Genomic DNA, 17,107 nt, shown 5'->3' with positions numbered 1-17,107 from the left:
TTGGCTCTAACTCCTCCGAGCTCTATGGTGTGAATTTTCTTGCCCTTTCCTCTTAGGTTCAGGCTTTCATTGTAGCATTTCCTTGCCAGTTTCTGATCTCCCCTGATGGTTGCTATTCCCTCTGGCGTTGGGAATTTCATGCAAAGGTGGGGAGTAGACACCACTGCTCTGAGCCGATTTAGGGTGGTCTTGCCTATTAGAGCATTATAGGCTGACCCCACATCGACGACTATGAAGTCGATGCTCAGAGTTTTGGATTTTACCCATTTTCCAAAAGTCGTGTGCAGGGGTATGAATCCTAGTGGCTTTATTGGAGTGTCTCCCAACCCATAGAGAGTATCGGGGTAAGCTCTTAACTCCTTTTCATCCAACCCTAACTTATCAAATGCTGGTTTGAACAGGATGTCGGCTGAGCTTTCCTGGTCCACCAGGATTCTGTGGAAATGGGTGTTGGCAAGAACAATGGTTATCACTACTGGATCATCGTGTCCAGGAATGATGCCTTGCCCATCCTCCTTAGTAAAAGAAATGGTAGGGAGGTCGGGAGCTTCGCCCCCGACTTGGTAGACCTCTTTCAGATGTCTCTTTCGAGATGACTTTGTGAGGCCGCCTCCACCGAATCCCCCCAAGATCATATGTATATGTCTTTCCGGGGTCTGTGGTGGTCGATCTCTTCGGTCCTCGTTGTCTCTCTTCCTCTTCCCATGATGATCCGACCTCTCAACGAGATATCTGTCTAGCCGACCTTCTCTGGCCAACTTTTTCATCACGTTTTTAGGTCGTAACACTCATTTGTTGAGTGACCATATATCTTATAGTACTCACAATAGTCGCTACGACTTCACCTCTTCTTGTTTTTAATGGGTCTAGGGGGAGGTAGCCTTTCAGTATGACAAATTTTCCTTTAGACATCAACTAGGAAAACTCGCAGAGGAGTATATGAGTGATATCTCCTAGGCCTTTCCGGGCCGACTTCCTCCTTTTTCTTGGGCTCTCTCTCTTTCTCTTTTGACGAGTGAGAGAGCCCAGGTCGCCAACTTGGCTCTCGGAGCCTGACATTTTCCTCCATATTGATGTACTTCTCAACTCTTTCCTGTATATCGCTTAAGGAGGTCAGGTGCCTTTTCGAGATGGACTGGGAGAAAGGACTTTCTCGGAGTCCATTTACTAGGCTCATAGTTACTGCCTCTGTGGGCAGGTCTTGAATCTCTAAGCATGCTTTGTTGAACATTTTCATGTATCCTCTCAAAGGTTCTCCGACCTTCTGCTTTACACCCAGGAGGCTCGGTGCATGCTTTACCTAGTCCTTCTGAATAGAGAACCACATGAGGAATTTTCGAGACAAGTCGTCGAAACTAGTGACCGACCTTGGGGGGAGGCTGTCGAACCACTTCATCGCTGCTTTAGTAAGGGTTGTTGGAAAAGCCTTGCAGCGGGTAGCATCAGAAGCGTCGGACAAGTACATTCGACTTTTGAAATTGCTTAAGTGATACTTTGGGTCAGTAGTCTCGTCGTAGAGGTCCATATCAGGGCTTTTAAAGTTCCTTAGAACTTTTGCCCTCATTATGTCCTCACTGAACGAATATGTTCCCACTAGGGGAGAATCTTCTCGGTCACTGCGAGAGGTTCGACCTTTGAGAGCAGATTCTAACTTCAGGAGCTTTTCCTCAAGCTCCTTTCGTCGCTCGATCTCGTTCCTCAAGTTTCTCTCTGCCTCTCGTTGTCGTTCCAGTTCTTGTTCCAACTGCTCCAGGTTCCCTTGGTGGCCGTGGAACAATCCCATGAAATCGGCTGCATAGGGTTGTCTTTCCTTTCCTGATTCGCGCCCTTCAAAAGAGTTTGCCTTTGGGTCTTTCAACCCATAGGTTCCTTCTCTATGCTGGTTAGTCACCCCTTGGTGGGCGGCTATGTTCGCGTCGTTGTCCCAATGTCCTGATTCTCTTGCTCAGAATCAGACGCTGTGTGGCCATCTTCGGGTGAATCGTCTGCCATTACTGGTTGATCTCTCGGGTCCCCGGCAACGGCGCCAATGTTACGTTGGGTAACCGGAGATTAGTGGGCTGGACTCGTTGGGTTGGCCCAATCGTTTGAAGAATGAATTCTTCGACTTGCTTCGCGTCAGGGAGCCCCCGACCGACTAGTGTGTATGAAAGAAGGGGGGTGGTACCTGCAAAGACACTCCGATGCTTAGGTCAGTAGAGGCCTAAACAGGTTTAGAGAGTATTGGAACTTAGGGATACCTGAGGGGTGTCAATGTATTTATAGTGGTGAACCAATAACCACCATTGGAGTAGTTCCACCTTTAAAGGAGGATAACAGTCCCTTTATCTTAGGGAAGTAGAGATATGGCTCATAGAAGTGGGTTGAGAGATTTTAGGGGCAGTTACTTATTCGAATAAGCATTATCTGCCAGCTAACCTATGCTCCTTACTTCTTTAGAGCGAAGTCTGTGTCGAATCCGACTCTTCTGAAGAGGTCGGTTATGTGCGAAGGCCAATCTTACGGATTGGGCCTTTCTGGCTTATTTGGACCTGGGCCTTAGTATTGGGTCAGGGTATGAATAAAAATGTTGTCTAATTTTTTTTAATTAAATCTATATATTACTTTTAATTTTGTAATTAAATTATTTTTATATCAAAAATATTAAAATTAACAGAATATTCTTTTTAAAAAATATGTGATGAATAATCTAATTAAACTCTTAATTGTGAGTATTTTCAATTTATGAATAAATATTTCGTTAACTCTAACATCTTTTACAATGACAAGACTTAATTATAAAATTAAAATTAATATAAAGACCTAATTAAAAAAATATAAACTTAATTATAAATTTAGTAAAACTATAAAAACTAATATATTAAATTTAAAACAAATATGTATATTACACATGCTAGATTTTTACTGGTAAATTTTTTTTATTCTAAAAAAAACAATCTTCACCCTTGGACACAACATTACTCTCTAGCTTATTACTCCTATCTAATTCATTCTTAAATAACATAGTATTTAAATTTAAATTTATTATATATAATATAATTAATTTAGTTTATACACATCACGTGGGTCTTAATCTTAGTTTGAATAAACCAGCCAATGAGTTTCTCGTAATTCCCCTCTCTAATTCTCCCTCATGATAAATTCTTCTTCCCTCTCAGTTACATTACATCTCCACATAGTCATCACCATTCCAATTACGTTCATTCCCTCATAATTTCATTCTAAGTACGGACTAGAATAAAAAATATAATATTAAAAATTCTAGCAATGCTTATGATTTAGTTTATGTTAATAACTACATACTATGAATTTTTAAACAAAATCCAGCCTTAGTTAGGATGAATGCAGCTTGCAAGAGGCATATAAATATCCCTAACCACATGTATATTAAATTATTAATATGTGGTCGGGCTCAATAGTAATTTTTGTGGGTCAAATCCGATGAATCATTCTAGTTGCCAAAACTAATATGACTCTTGTTACCTTAGTGGGTCAATACCTTACATAATGAGCTAAGTTCCCATGCCATTATTATTTGTGTATCTACCATTCACTTATCATTTTATTGATGACAAAACGTCTCTTAGCATTCACAAATCACAATTACCAAATTCACTGATGTTACTTTGCTTAAATTACTGGTTACTCGTTAGCTTTAGAGAACGCCATCAAAATGCACAAGATATGGGTATTTCAGTATTGTAGAGAGTAGGGAATCATAATATATTTGACTTGATGAATGACGATGACATAAACTTTTGGGGTGCTATGAGATATATAATGCACCACACGGCGTACAACATAAGTATTTGTGGTTGTGGATGGTAAAACTAAAACAAGACTAGAGGGTTAAGTAGATGTTTTTGTTGTATCTACAGTTAATTAATTAGGCTTAAGGCCGTAAGGGAAAGCAGTAGCAGTCAAGCAGTAGCAGCAAAGTAGGCTAATGGGCCGACAAGAGCGGCATTGATGTAAGTTGCAGGCTCGGAGTGGCTGTAATCACCGCGCTCATCGGGGAATCCGTCATTCTGGTTGGGACCTCCAACTATGGCTCCAAGGAGTATGTTAGGGTTTGGATTCATTGAATAGTAGAATGGTTGGAAGCCTCCATCACAACCTATTGCCTGCGGATGAGCTGATAGTGAAGGCAAGGAAGATCCTCTGTGGTGAATCCTCTTGGGATAGTATGGACCATACCCTACCATGTATGACATCTTCAATGGGTTCTCTCCTAATATGTAGTCTACCTGCCTTTTCGCAATACTCCTCAGTGTATTTGGAGTCACCAGGACTCCCCCACCGCAGTTGAATGTGTGCTTTGTTGCTGCCATATACTTGGAGTATGTTGTAAGCAAGAATGTTATCGATGTCACGTACTGCAGGTTGCTATCTGGAAGCTTGTACATGAGTCCCCCTGTGCATCAATTCCTTAATTAATTAATTATATTTTCATTTTCAAACTATATTTATTTGTTACTTTTACTTACCCTGTGTATATTGTGTGCTTGAAGACGGAGAGTTGGGCAAGATCTTGCACATGAAATTCTCTGCTTCTTGCTTATATTGTTCAAAGTTCTTATCACCGTTCACCAATGCTCTCTGCATTATAAACATAATCAGGCACCATTACCTTCTCTCTCACACACACTCTCTATATACACTTTGGCTGCGTTTGTTTCTAAGAACAGGACAGGACAAGACACTGAGAACAGGACATGACAAGGTACTGACAGAGACACAAAATTTTGTATTCTTGTATTATGTTTGGTGATAAATTAGAACAAATTATGAAAATTCAATTTATTCTCATTTTTTTCATTAAAAAATTTTGAGATAAAAAATATAACAATAAAAAATAAGTTGTGTCCTTTGTTAGTATCTCCGTGTCCTTCCTGTCAAGATAGACACAAAATATACTAATTTAGTGTTTCTGGACACATGGTGAATTAGATTACTTTACCCTGGAAAGAAGGACATGTGCACCGGCATATTTGTTGTCCCAGCTGAAGATATCTGGTTGATCATCGGCTCCAAGGGACTTGACCAAATTATAGTAGTAAACAGCATTTGTTGCTCTGAAAAGCCACGCAGCTCCCCACAATAGCTCATCCTGAACAACCAACACAACAAAATGCTTATTAATGAATTAATTAGTGAATTATTCAAATGAATAATAACTGGTGTGTGGTGTTACCTTGAAACCAGAATAGGAGCAATAAAAAGGGCAAACTGCTGATCCAAGGGAACTACTATAAGAACCCTGATGCTGGTATGCAAACTGGTAAACCTTCTGGGCATTCCTCAACAAGATGTTGGAGTATGTTGGGTCGACGGTTCGGAAGACAATGGAGGCAGCAGCAAGGGCAGCAGCAGTCTCAGCAGCCACATCAGAACCAGGGTTCTGAGGAGACACCCAATAAACAGTTCTAAGAGTGTCCATGTCCTCTGGCCTCTCCCAACACTTGTGGTCCACATTTGGGTCTCCAACACCAACATAGAGCCTCCCAGGTGTGGAAGTCGCGCACTTTAGAAGGTAGTCTGTGGCCCAACGAATTGCAGCCCTTGCTTCTTTGATTTCCGGACCCATCCTCTTCCCATATTCAAGTGTCCCCCATGATAGCATCGTTGTCGTGAATGCCATTGGAAAATTGAACTTCACATTGTCCCCTGCATCGTAGTACCCTCCACTTAAATCCACCTGCAAAACAAAATTTCATCTTCACTTTTCATCCTCAAAATAATTGATCATTGTATATTAAAAATTAAAAGAACACATTATAATAAAAACCAAGATGAGTTATGTAAAAAAACATTAAAAATATAAAAAGGAACTATTGGTAGCGTTTGTTTTGAGATACTGAGACAGAGACTGAAAGACTGAGACTCAGTATCGTGTTTGTTAGTTCAGAGACTGGTATTAAAATTTCTGTCTCTGTCTCTAAAAGTTCAGTATTTCAGTACCTCCAAAAAGTAGGAACACAGTGGACTGAAATTTTTAGAGATGGAGACTGAAACTTTAATAACATTTTATACCTAAAATACTTTCATTTCAATTAATTAATTCCAATTTTATCCTTTGTGCAAATTAAATTAGAGTTTTATTCTTGTTTCAATTTTTGTCTCCCATTTTACACCAAACAGAATACTGAGATTTATTTCAATCACTGTCTCTTAGTCTCTGTCTCTCAATCTCAGTCTTTCCGTCTCTGTCTCTCCACCAAACACTACCTTAGAGAAGTTGGTGATACAAAGGCTTTATGTTAATGATTATTGTTTTTTTGTTTTTAGAAAAAGACATTATATACTACATACGAAGAATGATTTTTTCTTTTTTTCTATATTACAAATATTTATGAGAAGAGAGTAAAAATATAATAAAAATAAATAATTAAGTATAAAATAATGTAAAGCAAAAAACGTGTTTTTCTAAAATACAATATATCCCCTGTTTTGAATATGGGAAACTACGGTAATGGGTCATAAGAATTGGCTGGTCAACAGGAAAAGTGGAAAGTGAAATAGACTCATGCATGCGAAGAGTAGAGCAGAGTAGGGTGAAGAGGCACAGAGGCACCATCGCGCAGTACAAAGCTCCAATTAGCAAAGGGGAAAGTGATGTTTCCAATTCAATGACAATGCCAAGATTCAGGAGACCGTGACTATTCAATTTTTTTTGTTTGACTTTTGTGTGCAGAAAAGAATCTTTCGGTACTGTTTAAATCGAATCGCTCGGTATTCGATAATGCTCTAAAAGAATAAAAAACTAGGAAAAATTGAAAATATGTCCAAAGCAATTGGAAAAGAAGCAAGTATTTAAGATGATTTCAGTACTGCAATGTCCTTTGTTTGTTTCTGGATGCGTGTAATCTCGATCTATTTACTAACTAATATGGTAAAAAGTCACATGAAGTTAATAGCTGAGAGCCGACGGATAAAAATTTAGTCAAATCAGTCAAATCATCTAACAACTCTCAAGTATCAACTTCACGTAAAGTCGATTTCTCTTGAGTTTCCACCAACTAATACACTTAGCATTGTTAATAGAAGAGTAAAACGAAAAAACCATTAAGCAAGATAAATGATGATGAAAAAGTTGAAGCAGGGAATGTGATGAACATACATTGGCTAAACGACCATCGAAGAGGGCAGAGTTGGACCTCCATTTGAGTTGCTGGTCTGGAGGGAGCCTTCCAGACCTCTGTCCTTGGAAGAAGAGCAATGATTTTGCCAAAGCATCCCTGTAGTTCACTGGGTTGCATTCCGCCACCACTAACAACAGCAATGTCAACACCCCAAACAAGCAACTACTTGCCATGGACATTCTTTTTTTTTTTCTTTCCAATGTTCTCTGCCTCACTTGATGGAAATGAATTACAAGCTCCTCCCCCTTTTATAATACTACCTAACTTAACAAAGCTATCCAAGAGACTTAGCCCATACAATCACGTAGCGTAATTCAAGGCTTTTTGCTAGCCCCAAAATAAATATTTATACACTTGCTTCGCCCTTCAATAGGGGTTTTGATAAACTTCAAAATGCCCCCTTTTCCGTCCATGCAAATTTCAAAATGCCCCATATACATTGGCTATGTGTTTATCTCAATTTTTATTTATTATTAATTTAATCATTTTATCAATTTTTTAACAAGTATATCATTCTTTATGCCAAAACAGTATTATGACATGTGATTTCAATTTATAATTTTCTTAAAAAAATAATATATACACACTAAAAATATAATCATCAAATTACTTATATATTTATACGTAAATATATATATTATTTAATTAATTTTTAATATATATTTTATATAAATAATTATTTTAATTACTGAGTTTTTATGTACCTAAAGTATAATTGGTTTTTTAATCAGCATTACTTTCGCATTTATTTACAGTTTTACACCAAATAAAACAACGCTTTCTAACCATCCCTTCGTATCTTTTGCTAACTTATGCATTTTCTACAGAATATTTAGCGACCATTTTGCAAATTTAATATCTTTCAATGTCTAATAACACCGTCCATTTATTAATATGTGTTCTATTTGCGTATTTAAAAATATTTGTCTCATCCATTATATCTAAATAGTATTTGATTCATTTTTAGTTTTTAATCAACGATTTTATTAGTTATTATTGCCGACTTGATAACCAAACAGTCATAGCATTAATATTAAGAAAAGTATAGGTAGACAATAAAAATATTAGATAATGTGAACAATAATTTTTTTGAACAACATGAACAATAGATTCTAAAATTGGCCTAATTTAAGTAAAACATACTACACTCCAAATTACTCACTTAAATCTTAATATTAGAATAACTATTCGTACATTTAGTGAATTAAATATCTGATATATCTATTGTTCACATTGTTTAATATTTTCATTATCTATCTATACTTTTTTTTTACTTTATTAAGCTAATTTTAGAACCCATTATTCACATTATTCACAAAAATCATTGTCTATTTAGTAAAATCCTTAATATCATTATTCATCAACCTAATATCTACTATATGAATACCTCTTAATAATCGGAGATTCATCAAATTCTCTAAATATATTTCGTATTTGATATTTTTATACTCTTATTTTTAACATTTTATATTTATATTGTTACGGCAGGATTACCATTTTATTTCATCCAATGATCGTTATAATGGCCACGTCAAAAATAAAATAAAAGGAAAATCATTATGATGTTTGATAAAATCTTTGTTTGATGTATAAAATAGTAGTAGTGACCAGTGCGCACTCCATTGGCCAATCCATTTAGGCTTATTTTATTTCATAAAGAGGGAAAAGACATGAAAATTCAAATGAATGAAGAATGGCCTAGTTAGAAAAAGACTATACAATATAGAATAATAATGTGACATGTTTAGTAGTATGATAATTGATAAGATCACACGAGATTGTAGGACCATTAATTAGCATCAAGAATTTGGAAAACACACATGACATATTCCTCTGATTATGTTCCTCTTGTGATTGGCTTGTGTTCCGCCATGGAATCACATGTATCCTCAAATGGATCAAAACCAAACCTATGTTTGGGAGCAGTTAGGACCGGACGAACTCATTCCTCAAAGACCAAAAGCGCAAAGTTGCCAATATTCGCATTGGCTTATTATCTTTTGTCAACATTCACATGAAAAGAAGGGGCGTGAATGGTGCCATTTTACTAATATCATATGCTCCTCGAATTACGCTAAGCAAACGGCGCCCCCATTGAGTTTACCATATAATCACATTTTTCCTATTTTCTTATTACTATTTAATTAATAATCTCTTGCTTTTTCAGTGTTTTTGCTTTCAAATGCTGTGCTGCTTTTCTTGCTATCTCCCAAATCCTGTCTACTTTCTACTTTCTTCCTATCCTTGAGCCAATACTTTGAATCTCCTCGTTGCGCGCTTCAAAATTGTCTATTTAGTTTAACTGTTTATGCTAACCAGCAGTTTTCATTTTAAATGCACTCTTTAAATTTATCATAAATAGAAAAGTAATATAAAAAAAATTAAATCTTTATTTGCTAATTTGTTAATTAATACGTGCTTGGTTAATACTAGCTGATACATACCCTATGCCTTGGCTAATAAGACTACGTAATCTGATAACAGCTCCCAACAAGTCAAAAACTATCTCCAAAATCGTTAACACAAAATCCGGACAAGCTTAACAAAGCTCGGAACCACAACTAACAGGTCAAACGTTAGCCTTCTGGATAACTTCGGTAAATTCGGAGAATCCCGAAACTAACTCCAACTAAGCAACCTCAAACGCCTATATAAACAGATAGGTAACTCCGGAGTAAGAGAGGTCACACAACTCACTCTGATTAATTTCTCTTATTTTCTCATAACTCACATTCTTACTTGAACGTCGGAATGCTTTTTACAGGTGCTCCCGCCGCGGTGTTCCAACCTAGCCGACGTATACCTCTTCCACCTGAGCACATACCTCTTCCACCTGAACACAGTTGCAGGCAGAAGGAGTCGTTATACCTCGGCAACATAAGGACGGAACACTAGCTATTATTATTAGAATTAGATGAGTATACATCACAAAATCAACTTGCCAAAAATTTGTTTAGATACTCTAATAATATATTAGAGTTGAGGGTAAATATACGATAGATGATCATTGATCAATTTTATAAGATTGAACATTTATAGCGATCTGCTAACAATCTTAGAATAAATTATAGAGTAAGATCATTAAAATTAAGTGAATTTGACTCCAACTTACAAAATTAGCTCATAAGTGATGAAATATTTAAATCTTTATAAAAAATGATATTGTTCTATCTCTGATAAACTTTAACAAGTATGATAAGAATAAATAAAAATAATTCTAGAAAGTGGCGCTTGCAGATACCGGATATCATGTCTGCAGTACTAAGAAATTAAAAATCAATGTTGAAAACCGTTACTGACAGTTGAATATGCGAAACCTGCATGAATCATGCATCAAGAAAGGCTTTGTTGTTTGCTTGACTCTCTGCTCTACGCTAAGTGCGTCGCTAACAATTACCATTAGTTCTCTTTAGCCTTCAATATAATCCAAAATAATTTAGTCAACTAATGCTGCTGTATTTAATTTACTCATTCCACATGAACAAAGTTTATTATTATAGTTGGAAAGCAAATCAAGTTCACCATTTTTTAACAACTAACTTATCTAATTAAAAAAAATTAACTAACTTCTATGTTTGTTATCCAATAAAAAATATACTACTACTATCGTTAACAATTATATACGAAGCCATCTTTTTTTATCCTATTGGATAACCGTACACATACACACTAAATGTAAATCACTTTCTTGTTTATTATATCATATTTAAAAGCATTTACATAATATCTTAAACAGGGTAATACTAGGTAATTAATAATTTTTTTGAATAACATGAACAACTACCAATTAAATTAAAATACACTATATTTTTAAATTATCTATCTAAATCTTAATATTAAAACAACCATCCACACACCTAGTGAAATGAACATCCGATATATCTATTGTTCACATTGTTTAATATTTTCATTGTCTATCTATATTTTTCCAAATAGAAATCACCTAATATCTTCATAGTTTTACATTGTATTCACAATAGGGATGGCAATATGTACCCTACCCGCGGGTATCCAACCCGACCCCATCCGATCGGATAGGGTTGCCAACCCAATCCGCAACGGGTAGGGTAGGGTGCAGGTAGGGTTCTCGTGCGGGTCGGATAAAGTGCGGGTTGAACCTCAACCCTACCCGACCAACTCGCACTCTATATATGTTTATGTTATATACTTATATAAAAATATGTTTTAAATGGATGTTGAATCAAAAACCTCTCACTAAATGCAAAAGATCATTAACCACTAAAAGAAAATCATTAATTGATAATTTAATTTTTTTTTTTACATAAAAATCAGTTCTATTTTAAATTATCATCAAGTTATATAATAATATTGTATATTTTTTGTAACCCGCGGGTAGAGTCGGGTACCCGCAGGTTAAGAGCGGGTAGGGTTAGGGTTGGGATATTTTCAACCCACGGATAGGGTAGGATTAAGTTTATATAAAAATCTCAACCCGCGGATAAAATTAGGGTTAGATCCAAACGCTACCCTACTCTACCCATTACCACCCCTAATCGACAAAAAACACGTAATAGCAGATCGACGCTCAATAGAAATAAGTTTATATAACTTCATTAAAGAATATTTTCGACGATGAATTACACTACATGATACAACGGCTTGCATTGTAAGTCGTAAGCTCGTAACGAAGATAACGTGGTGAAGCATTCCAGCACCTTTGCCATAACAACAATAATATTCAAACCAACAATGTTATAGAACTAATTTTTTTTTATCCAATATCTGTTATTTTTTTAAAATTATTTTATTTATCTTAATTTCCAAATATTAGATCATAAATTATTAATTTTAAATTCTATATTATATATCTTAAAAGAAGATTAATAAACATGCAGTGACAAATTAAATAAAACATTGGTAGCAAGAGAATAATGTCAAAAACACCAAATAAAGAATAGAAGAGGTAGATCAAAGTGAAAAACCAGAATTTAGAAAGATAAGTGTACTTTTTATCGTGAGAAAGAATACTGGAAGAAAGACTGTCTAAAATTGAAGAACAAATAAAAAGATCCCCGGAATGCAAATGTCATTGAGTGTGAGAATGAAGATTCAAACTACTCGTTGATCGTATTATCAACAAAAATCCACTCATATGAGTGGCTTTTGAATCTAAGTTACATCTATCATATGTAACCCATTCGAGAATGATTTTCCGATTTTAAAGAACTAAATGGTGGAGTTATTTACATGCAAAATAACATTCCATCTAAAATAGTTGGGATATATTCAATCAGACTGAAAAATCAAAATGGATCCGCCAAAAGCCCAAAATATTAGAGGATGTTTGATACATGCCAAGTTTAAAGAAGAATCTCATTTTTCTTGGGGTCATAGAATCAAGTGGCCTAGTGGTGAAAATGAAAAATGGAATTCTTATAACAAAATTTGTAGCATTAGTAGTGATAAAAGGCATCCGAAGAAAAAACTTGTATCATTATCAAGGTAGTATAGTTGGTGGAACAGTAGCAACAACGACAACAATAACAACTTCCATGATGATAAAGATGCAAAAATAACAAAGTTGCGACATTGGCGTTTGGGACATGCACTATAGCAAATGCGCAGGTTAGCAGCGGTTAATTAGCAACTGTTTATCAAACCGCCACAAATTGGCAAGATAGTAACGGTTATGGTAGCAATTTGGACTTATGCTACAAAAGAAATCAATATAGCATCGGTTAGCTTCCCAACTGCTACAAATCAAACCAAGAAAAGAGCCAGCGGCCCTAAGTCCTCTGTCACTCACTCAACCAGAAGTCGAGAGCTTTGAAGTTCGAATTACTCCCCCTTCTCTATCCCTAGCTTCTCTTCGACCACCCACGCAGTGGCACTATCGATCATCACTCCCCAGCGTCTTCGTCAGAACCACAGAACCACCACCTTCATCTTCATCTTCGTCTTCTTCCAACTTCGCCGAACAACCACCGCAAAAACCCTTTCTCTCTTTCTTTTTCCCTGTCTCATACCTTCTCTGTCTCGCTGCCGGCTACCATCCAGCGCTGCCACGACCATCTTCTTTCCCTCCTTACAACCTCGCACTGTGGTTCTCTAGCTCGCCCTTGCCTCCCTCATTCCCAGTCACAGAATCAGAATAGAGCCACTCTAGTTCCAGCGAGTTCAGACGCAGCAGCGGCAGGTCACTGCCACTACATCCATCTCTCCTGTGTTATTGCTCTGTTCTTTGACTCAAGTTCCCAGATCATCTTTTCTTCTCTGTTTTAGTTAAATTAGGATTAGTTATATGTTGATTCTAGTATTAATTTGATTTGGTTAGGATTAGGATTTTCTTATTAGAATTAATGTTAATTTATACATAGTTAAACATGCTGTTAAGAGCTTCTTGAGTTTGAATTTTAATCTGTTTGAATTAATTGACTGTTTCTTTGCTGAGTCACTGCGAAATACTACTTATTTTTCATATTATTGGTGCTAAATTTTGAATTGATGTTGCAAAGAATAATTGTTAGTACTATTTTGTGTTGTTTATGCTTTTGCATACCAAGTATTCGACAATATGCCAAGTGTTTTGAATATGTTTTAAAGTTCTATGCAGATATGATCTATGATATGGACACTATGGATGGCAATGTTTGATCCATTTAGTTCACCGAACCTAATGAAAATCCTAGTGTTGACACCATGGAAGTTGATGCGAATGTGGATACAGATGTTAGGAAGATGGTTGTTATGCATGCTTGTTGGTTCATATCCTGATTTTGATTTAAGTAGTAGCATTACAAAGATATTGGAGGAGCGAAAGGGAATTATGAAATTGCGGCGGTTCAAAACCGTCACAATTTAAAAAAAAAACACACATAAATTTGCAGCAGTTGTGTAACTGTCACAAATTATTATTTAAAATCCGCTTACTAAAATAGTGGCAATTGTACCAGCGGTTCATTAGAATCGCCGCAAAATTAAATCTCCACATTGTAAACCAAAACATTTGTGGAACCGTTGGTATGCCATTTTGCGGCGGTTAAAAACGACCGCAAATCTCCAAAAAAAAAAACCGCAATTTTCCTGTTCCCTTGTAGAGATGCTGGTGAAGAAGTCTTGCAAACTCTATCTAAATCAGGATTGCTTAAAAACATTAAACTCTGTAAATTGGAGTTTTATGAGCATTGTGTGATGGAAAAGCAAAAAGAAAAAATAAGATTTGGCGTTGCTATTCATGATACTCAAGGTATTTTGGATTACGTGAACTCTGATGTGTATGGTCCTTCAAAGACTCCATCTCTTGATGGTCGACATTACTTTGTCACTTTCATTGATGATTTCTCTAGACGAGTATGGGTGTATATCATAAAGACTAAAGATGAAGTGCTTAGAATTTTTCTAAAATGGAAGGCCAAAGTAAAAAACCTAACAAGAAGGAAGATAAAAATTCTCCGATAAAAAAAAAATGGAAAATACAAGAGTGATCCATTTCTGGAGATTTATCATAAGTATGGAATTACACGCCATTTTACAATCAGAAATACATCACAGCAAGAATGGGGTGGCAGAACGCATGAACAAGATTTTGGTGGAGAAAGTTCGGAGAATGTTGTCTAACGCTGGATTAGGCAACTAATTTTAGACGGAATCTATGAGATATTCATAACATCTTATTAATCGCTTGCTATCATCTGCAATCATTGATAAAATATCATTGGAGGTATGGTCTGAAAAACCTACAACGGACTTTGATTCTTTGCGAGTATTTGGTTCGACTACATATTACTATGTAATTGAGTTGGAGAAAGCGAGTTGGAGATACGATACTGTCTCCATCCTCCTATTCAAAGTTTTCAATGTCTCAAGTTTGTCTTTCCCACCATGATGAGAATGTACTTGTAAGGATTTCGATGCTTAAATTAACATCGGTCACGAGAGGCATTAAGTTAGAGATCATATTTGAGTGTACGTATTTAAAATAATATTTTACTTGAAATACTTTTTCATGAAGTATATTTTACGAAATGTTCTCCTTTCATATCATACTCGTTTTTTCTATAGATCTATTTATCATTAATATTATAAATTTTTTTTAAGAGTAGAAACAATAGTTATAATATTGTCACTAAATTTATAAAGTTGAGTGATAAAAAATTAAGTGGATTGATGAAGAATTATTATTGTGGTTTATACTTCTGAGGTATAACATCTTAAAATATAAAGTAATCCTTAATTTTTAAATTCTTTTTTTTAGGATTTTAAATACTTTTAAATTTAGTTCTTAGACAAATAATTTAGAACGTGTTTAAATTTAAAATTTAAACTTTAGAATTTAAATCTTAAAATTTAAGATTTAAGTTATTTTTTTATTTTTTTAAAAATATATTAGCATTTGGTATTAAAATAATATAAAATATTGACAAACTCATCCGTTAAAATAACAAAATACTCATATTAATTCTACTATTGTATAATACAAAGTTAATAAAAATAAGAATTTATGGCCAACTTATATCTAGTGTGGGATGTTGCTGGAGTATTAACGAGTGGAGTAAAAATAGATTTCAATCAAATCAAAGTTCATGTCTTTAAGGTAGCGTTTGTTTTTGGAGACAGTACATAAAGACATGGACATTAAATATTTAAAACGTATTTGGTAGCAGAGACATAGACAGTGGACATATTATCTCTGGAACAGTTTTTTTTAATTTTTGTGTCCACTCTTTTATGAGGGACAATGATGAACACAGGAATTAACAAAGTAGACACAAATTTTTTAATGAAAATTCTTTTCCATTTTATCTCTACAAATTATTATTATTTCATTGTTGCCCTTTTTTAAATCATATCATAATCCCTAATTTTATGTGTTGTGCAGCAGCCTTCTCCTCCCAGGTAATCTTCCCCATGCTCTCTGTTTCGTCTCTCCTTCTTCCTTCTCTCTTTTGGATTCTTTTTTCGTCTCACTTTCCAAGTCTAGCTCTCTATCTCTTCTCTTTCTCTTCTTGCTCTCTGTCCCTTTCTTCTTCTTCTTATTTCTCTTCTTTTTTTGGTGTTCTGTGGTTTAGTACTTCATCTTATTCTTCTTTTTTTCTTTGTTTCTTTTTCTTCTTCTTTACTGTGTACTTCTCCTCTTTATTTTTTTGCTCAACTAATTTAACTACAACATTTCAGAAGCAAATTATTTATTAGAGCTTGTAACAACTTTTGGAATTCACGTGTTCTTCTCTTTCTTAGTCACGCAGGTATATAACTCAGCCTTTCCTCTTTGCTTCTTATTTTCGTTTGCATTTTTTTACTTTAAATTATTGGGTTCTACTGGCTTCTTTTATTTTTATTTGTTTATATTGTTTGTAATTTGAAAATGTAAAAATTGAATATGGACATGAGAAATTGTCTTTCTGGTGTCAAAATTTTTAATTTATACAATCCTGCTGTGCATGAATGATTGAACATATTTTGTTCAGAATGGAATAAAGAATGGAAAAAAATATATTGAAGTCTTCTTATTTGTTTGAATGCAAAAATAAAATAATTAGTTGGTTATGTTGTTATTTTTATTCTTATTGATTATTTTTAGTATTTATGTTATTTTATAATAAATTATGATTTATATTTTTTATCTGTTGTTAGGGAAGAATGGAACGATTGGACCAATCTGAATAATTTAGGCAATTTTTTATTTATTTTATGATTCAGATTGAACTTGAGACAACCACAATATTAGTTTTGATGTTAGCATTTTTTTATTTGAAAAATAGGAGAAGGAGACATTTGTTGATCATGAATAGAGAAATTAATACTAATCCCTTAAGAAGAAATGTGTTAAGCCGCATCATAGGAGGAGGCGATAGGAATTGTATTTGGAAATTAAGGATGAGCGTAGATGCATTAGGAAGATTATGTGAGTTACTTAAAGTTCAGGGTGGATTAAGCGATGAATGTCATGTAAATATACCTGAGCAAGTGATTATATTTTTAATAATTTTAGCTCATCATAAAAA

The 17,107-nt window shown here is 34.9% G+C and overlaps 1 protein-coding gene across 1 annotated transcript; it reads right to left on the bottom strand.

Annotated features, from left to right (window-relative positions):
* Nucleotides 1–3,699: 3,699 nt before the first annotated feature.
* Nucleotides 3,700–7,666, bottom strand: CEL3 (cellulase 3). The gene is made up of 5 exons (XM_016349085.3): nucleotides 7,121–7,666; nucleotides 5,195–5,698; nucleotides 4,961–5,110; nucleotides 4,488–4,599; nucleotides 3,700–4,414 (listed from the first exon to the last, which is right to left on the bottom strand). The coding sequence occupies exons 1-5, from the start codon at nucleotides 7,319–7,321 to the stop codon at nucleotides 3,921–3,923; spliced, it is 1,461 nt and encodes a 486-aa protein (XP_016204571.1). The 5' UTR covers nucleotides 7,322–7,666; the 3' UTR covers nucleotides 3,700–3,920.
* Between the last annotated feature and the right edge of the window lie 9,441 nt (nucleotides 7,667–17,107).

The sequence above is a fragment of the Arachis ipaensis genome, chromosome B9, assembly GCF_059453495.1.
Source record: "Arachis ipaensis isolate K30076 ecotype BB chromosome B9, ASM5945349v1, whole genome shotgun sequence".
In the NCBI taxonomy this organism is placed as follows: domain Eukaryota; kingdom Viridiplantae; phylum Streptophyta; class Magnoliopsida; order Fabales; family Fabaceae; genus Arachis; species Arachis ipaensis.
This window is presented reverse-complemented; position numbering and strand designations above follow the sequence as displayed.

Coding starts and splice junctions, on each gene's coding strand:
- CEL3 (XM_016349085.3), bottom strand. CDS start 7,321: ATGTCCATGGCAAGTAGTTGCTTGTTTGGGGTGTTGACATTGCTGTTG. Junction 5,699..7,120: donor TCGATGGTCGTTTAGCCAAT/GTATGTTCATCA, acceptor TTTGTTTTGCAG/GTGGATTTAAGTGGAGGGTA. Junction 4,600..4,960: donor CACATGTCCTTCTTTCCAGG/GTAAAGTAATCT, acceptor TTTATAATGCAG/AGAGCATTGGTGAACGGTGA.